The 6,512-nt window shown below is 38.7% G+C and overlaps 1 protein-coding gene across 1 annotated transcript; it reads left to right on the top strand.

Moving 5' to 3' along the window:
- The first annotated feature begins 377 nt into the window (after positions 1-377).
- Positions 378-4,618, top strand: LOC101314820. Its single transcript, XM_004291499.1, has 3 exons — positions 378-428; positions 3,149-3,456; positions 3,921-4,618. The coding sequence occupies exons 1-3, from the start codon at positions 391-393 to the stop codon at positions 4,205-4,207; spliced, it is 633 nt and encodes a 210-aa protein (XP_004291547.1). The 5' UTR covers positions 378-390; the 3' UTR covers positions 4,208-4,618.
- Positions 4,619-6,512: the final 1,894 nt, after the last annotated feature.

Genomic DNA, 6,512 nt, shown 5'->3' with positions numbered 1-6,512 from the left:
TACAAATCTCGGATAATAAAAATAGATGGTTTCGGTGAAAGCATTCATCCTAAAGGGGATGTCTTTATAAAAGTTAAGACAGATGCTGTTACTGAGAACATTCATCCTCAGAAGAGTGCTCTTCCACAAGTCGAGATGGACAGTCTTTCAAAAGTTAAGCCAGCTGTTACCGGAAGCAGTCATCCTCATGGGAAGACTCTTCCAAATGTTAAGAAAGGTGATTGTAGTGGAAGCATTTGTCCTGAAGGGGATAGTCATTCAAAAGTTAATGTGGAAGCTGCAAAGAAAGAGCCCTCTGAAGACTCTAAGGAGTTCAAGCGGATGATAGATGATGCCTTTATTAAGTTCATTAAAATTTTGATTGAGAACCCAACTCAAAGAAGACAATTCATGGAAGGAAGAGGAGGGAAGTGTTGCGTCTGTGCCAGGTCTGTCATCCAAGTCGTTATTTGTTTTTAAGTTTAATTTTAACTCTTATAGCAATTTCATATCTGATAGAAAGGCATCTAGGTTTGATTTTTAAGTTATACTTATCTTCCTGAACAAGATAACTAGCTACACATAGATTTTGAAGTCTGGGTTATGTGGGGGCGATTTTCTGAAATTTGATCTGTCTTGAAGGTTTTGACGTGAAACCTTTAAACGTCAAGTGGTGAGGTTAAAGGGTTTGAACTCTGCCTTGGGGATGATGAGAATAATTGGCCTAGGCTAGGTTCCAGGTATCTAGATTTCACGGGCTCTGGTACGATGGAACTCCCACTGACAGCCCAAAAGATGATGTAAAAGGTTGATGGAAAGTGAGAACAACGTAGAAAGAGAAACGGAGACTATCTCTTCCCATCAGAAGAGCGAGACTTTCAAATTATAGCAGTCTGTGACCTCTTGGAGTAACCAAATAGTTGAGAATGCATCTGGGACCAGTTAGGAATGAGTTAAGGCATTTTCTTTGCTCCCATAATTGGTAGTGACTTCCCTGTAAGTGGATTGGAAACAAGGGAAAATATGCTGTTAAATGGACAATGCCAAAATTTTGGCAATAGAATTTGAAATGAGAGCATAGAAAACTCATATTCATGTGTTATGATGCCTGCACGAGTAGTTTTCCCTTAGATTTTCCTCTCTCCTGCCCTCCATCGCTGTCTAGTGAATTTTATTTATTCTCTGGTCCATGTGTCATGAAGTTGAAGCACCTTGAACCTTGAACATTGGTAGTAGATACTGAGATATGATAGTATATGTTTACCATCCCCTTTCAGTATTATGAACTACCTTCATGTTAGAAATCCCTCTGCGGTAATCTCTCTCTTCTACTTTATTTTTGTTTGCTTGCTATTTTATCCGCGGTGCATGGAATCTCAGCATTCTTAGATATTGTGGCTTCCGGCACTTTTCAAATCATATAACCTGGTAAGGTTTCATGTGTTCAGGTTCTATTGATCTTTGTGTTTTATTTAATATATCTGACTGAGAACATATTGGGGTAGCATTAGTTTCTTAATGACATTCTGATGGTTGTGAGTTATTGATATTGTAATGAAATACTGAAGATTGAACTGTGTCTTTGAACTGATTATTGTGGAAGAACTTTTGTTAGACTTTTTTTTTTGTTGGGTTTGTTTGGTGGGTAAAGCAGGGAAGTTTGTTTATGATATGGTGCTGTAATAGTTGAATATTTGAGGAGTCAGTTCAGTCCTGTGCTTTCAGAGGATTATATTTCTGTCTTTTAATAAATTATAAATTTGAGGTGTTTACTAAAGATCTTCAGCCCTAGTTCATCTTGTAGCTACATACGGAAGAAAAAGGCATCAGGTCCTTAGAAGTTACAATTACTCGCTGTTGCCATCAGAACATCATCATCTTATAATGCATACTCTTCCAAATATTGTCATAACTATACTGTCTATGTTATCCTCTCCCTTGTCTGCCAACTGGGATTTACTACTTTTTTGTTTCCTTATACTGGAAACTTGCTGTTGCCACTATTTATAGGATTGGGATTCCCAAACATCTATGCATTCATTCTCTGCTTTTGTCATCAACTCTTCATAAGTCACCATTATTTTTCTTCTTCCTTGAGACATTATGCATTAATGGATTGTTGCAATTTTGGAGGGGCCATTGCTTGACAGTGTTGCACTTTTCTGTTACATTTCATGGATCTTCTACGTGAATTTGAAAAATAGATGGGTACATAATCATATGGGTAACTGAAAGTTGGAAAGCTGAGTTGCAAGTTTTGTCAGAAGTATGCTAGCATGTGAATCCACTCTATTTTGTTTTATTTGCATTAACGTTCAGTTTGATATGGAAATTTTTTAATGGTGATCTCTGTTGTTTGAGAAACATGAAATACAATACCAATCGTTTTAAGTTGTATAAGATAAACATTATAACACTTGTATATTTCACCAAAAGAACTTCTCAATTAATTTGAAATCATTTGAAAGTCTAGTTTTCTCATGAGGTTCAAGTACTTGTTTGGGTAATTACTCATGTGAGGGTCAATATTTCTGAGATGTTCAACATAGGAGTTCTGGTCATTGTTTTTAATTGGTGTATTATTTGCCGTAGTGTTGCTGAAGACGTCATTTTTTTTGCTACTGTCCAATTGCTCTTATGTTGTAAGCATAAATAACTTGGAGAAGCAGAAGTGAGTTGGGTGATTTCAGCTTAGAGAACTACTTGTTTACGAAAGCGTTCTTGTTAATAGCTGAACTTCATGCATGAACAATAACATGCACAAGCTACGGATTTGTTTCTAATTTGCAAACCATTAAGTTGGTCTTCATTCTCCATTCACCCATTGTCCTGCCACATAATACTGAATTAATACAGGTAGGCTTCAACAGAATTTCTATGCTGCACTTTTAGTCACAGGCTCCACGGTCTACGTAATCAATGTAGGTTTTAATGGAAGCTAAACTTATACTACCTGAGTCCCACCTAGGAATATATATTGCATTCACCTCATGTACCACATCATAATGTTGCAATGACATAGTTGTCCTACGTACAGTAAAACCTCTATAAATGAATAATGAGATATTTATTATTTAATCGAACATTCATTTATCGAGGTTTTACTGTAGTTGGTAGGCTTTAATGGAATGCCTTAATGATCACTTACATCTTTTTTCTGTCGTTTCAGCAATAATGAGTTTGTAGAAACGGAAACCATAGCAAGGCATGCCTTCAGCTCACCAAAGATTGGTTACAGAGCAGAGCACTTGGGCTTTCATAAAGCACTTTGTGTGCTCTTGGGATGGGACAGTGCAGCAGTCTCGAATGGTAGGTGGGTTCAGCAGAAGCTGCCGGATGCAAAAGCCTTGGCTTTGAAGGAGGACCTAGTTATCTGGCCTCCTGTTGTTGTCATACACAATAGTTCCTTAGCGAATGAAAAGCCTGAAGGTGGAAGGCAGACGGTAATGGTTGAAGGTCTTGAGGCCGTACTAACAGGCAAGTGTCATTTCGTCACTGAGGTTATTGTTTTTCAATAGTAATTTTTTATGATTTTTCAGGATCTTATACCAGCTAGGATAGACATTTCCACCTTTCTTTCTTTTTTTTTTTTTTTTTCCTATTTTCTTTGTTAAACTATTGCTTCTTCTATTCTTGATTTGTTCACAGCATCAAAATGATTTGCTAATACCAGTACAATGGGAAGGGGAATGATTTTCCAAATCTTAAAGTATTGATCATGGGCCTCATCTATTAGTTTCAATATGAATAAATCTTGATGGTTGTCTGTAGGCTCTCTACTCAGGTCTTCTGTGCAATTTGATGCCTCTTTTAAACACTTTTGCTAGTTGAACTTTATGGTTGGCCAAATGTTGGTTTGTTTTGTATAAAATGTTTTTCTATTTGCTTGATCTATTTTTGTTCTTTCATGTTATGGTTAGTTTCTTCCAACTAAATTGCAGGGATGGGATTGGTTGGGGGGAAGACCAATGTGTACTGTGGGGAACCTGCCGATGGGAGTGTCATGGTGGTGAAGTTCAAGCCTACGTATTCTGGTTTGCAAGAAGCAGAAAGGCTTCACAAGCTGTTTGCCGATAACAAACATGGGAAGGCTGAGTGGTGGAATACCAGTTCTCTTCGCCTCAGCAACAGCAGTAATGCAAAGCAAGATCTAGAGCATGACAAAGCAAATTATCCCTATGGTTATTTGGGAAATGCAGAGGATTATGGGGTTGATCCTTTGGGGTGAAGAGCAAGAAACAAATCAAGGCTATTGCAAATGCTTCACTATGAATGGTCAAGGACAGTAACTCGTGTTAGTATAACTTCTAAGGAAAAGCCCTTCTGGGGTTGATTGAATTTTGCAGATGTCAAGAATGTAGCTCAATGAGTCTCAGCTGAGCCAGTATTACTTTTTGAATACTAGTAATACCAGTTACTCAGCGGTAGACTACCTGTTACTTTCTGTTTTGTGAGCTTTTGTTGCGGTGGGTTTCTGCTTATGTGGGGTAGTGCTTTAATTCTCTGTGATATTCCCGCATTAATTTTGTATGAAATTTTTTTCTCCAACATATCAAACCCTCAAAAACGAAAGAAGGCAAAGAGAATGTGTATAGTAGGGGAGGGGTTCTAACGAGGACTATTAAGGACCAACTGAAGATTTTTTTATTAATCGTTTGGAAAAATTGTCTAAATAATGTTTCACCTTTTAGAGTTGTTAAATTTTGATATCTCAGTTTCAGAACGGTATTTCACGTTCTTAACCTGATCTAACATTCGTATCTGGGGCGTTAAATCCGTTAAAAACACTAACGGTAGTTATGTTTTGGTCAAGAAATGACCAATGTAACCTTTATTTTTTGATTTTGTTATATATATATATATAAAAGATAAAAAAATTAAAACGTAATAATTTTTCCCGATAAAAAAAAATTGCGAAGTGGGCGATGGGGATCTGCTCCGGTGAATTTTGTTGGTTTTTGCCGATGGGCTGTTGTGCTTGATTGTGAAGTTGGAATCCGATATCTATTACCGGATTTGGACCCTGGTGTTTTCAAGGATCCGATTGGCGACGGCGGAATGATAAGATTCAATGTCAGTAGTGTTGATGTGGATCAGGACTCCACGAAAATCTGGTGGTGTAGACCTGCTGCTGTGGGTGACTGCGGTGACGGTGGTGATCCTCTTCAGATGACGCTGATAGCGAAGGAGTTGCAGGGATTTCGTGTTTACAAGTTTGAAGGCTGTGAGTGGGTTGGTAACGACCGTCGAAGAACTAGGATGACCTCGGGACTATGATGGTCTGTATGGGTAACGACGGAAAGCTGAATCTACCGACGGCAGCGATGGTAAAAATGGTTACGGTCGGTGAACGGCGTCGGTGCATTTCAATAAGATGAGTTTGATCCGTGTGGTCCTAGGTGGGCTTGGGTTTTTCTTTGGGCATGTAAGTGCTGCTGCAGTGACGTTGTTTGCTTCGATGTTGTCTCCTGCCATGGTGTCTACTGCGGTGATGGTGATGCCATCTTCCCGCAACACGTTTGATTCGTTCTGGCAGGAGCTGAAGTTGCTAGTGTTCTAGGCACCTCGCATCCTCCTCCAATTGCATGATTAGAGCAAGTTTAACCGCTTCTTTATATTTTCTACCTAATAGAGAAGCAAAACTCAAAATCTCTAAAAATTTTGTATACCAAATTCAATAGTTTCCCTATTTTAAAGATTCAAATATTTATTACAATAACAATCCTAATAAGTATAAAAATATAAAAGTTTATTTTTAGAATAAATTATGTTTTCTTTTATCTTTGAGTCTTGAATAATGTGTAACATATTCTAGGATATTCTCTATGTGTGCCTTGGCCTTATGCCAATAGGATATTTAGTTAGACTAGATCTATGTATTCATATCCTTACCATATTGGTATTGTGTAATTCCCTATATAAAGAGCTCCTATCAATGAATAAGATGATTCTCTTGCTATCTTTTTGTCTCTACACTTTATTCTTCATCACGTTATCATGCACTTTGTTCTAACCCTAGAGCCAATAGCCCACCATTTTTTTTCCAAACCCTAAAAACCAAAACCCTAAAATCGGGCAGCCTTGTTTTTCCCGATTTCCGACCAAAATTCCGACTGCCCTCCGCCGGAATTTTATATCCCCAGAAAGCTCTTTCCGTCACGGATCCAACGCCGCCGGCCTCACCCTGAGAACCGGCCGGAAAGTCTCCGAACCGGCCGCCGGAAAATTCCAGACCGCCGCCGCTACCGACCACCGGTTCACCACCTTCCCTTGCTCCGATCAACCTGAAATTTTGACAAAAGCTTCCCCATCCAGAGCTGCTCCTCCTGTCAAATTTTCAGCCCCAAATTCGAAGTATAAGTAGGCGAAACGTTATTTCTCCTCTCGGCAGCCTTTAGAAAGGTATGTTTTGAAACCTTAAACTCTTCCAAGTTCAATAACTCGGGGAGGATAAAATCCTTTCCTCCCTTCTCCATCTCCATTCTATGCTTGGGATTTTGTGTGTGCAGGTACCAAAAATCCCGGAATTTTAT

Source organism: Fragaria vesca, linkage group LG2, assembly GCF_000184155.1.
Source record: "Fragaria vesca subsp. vesca linkage group LG2, FraVesHawaii_1.0, whole genome shotgun sequence".
In the NCBI taxonomy this organism is placed as follows: domain Eukaryota; kingdom Viridiplantae; phylum Streptophyta; class Magnoliopsida; order Rosales; family Rosaceae; genus Fragaria; species Fragaria vesca.
The sequence above is the reverse complement of the archived record's forward strand: the minus strand, read 5'-3'. Positions and strand labels throughout refer to the sequence as shown.

Coding starts and splice junctions, on each gene's coding strand:
- LOC101314820 (XM_004291499.1), top strand. CDS start 391: ATGGAAGGAAGAGGAGGGAAGTGTTGCGTCTGTGCCAG. Junction 429..3,148: donor AAGTGTTGCGTCTGTGCCAG/GTCTGTCATCCA, acceptor CTGTCGTTTCAG/CAATAATGAGTTTGTAGAAA. Junction 3,457..3,920: donor TCTTGAGGCCGTACTAACAG/GCAAGTGTCATT, acceptor ACTAAATTGCAG/GGATGGGATTGGTTGGGGGG.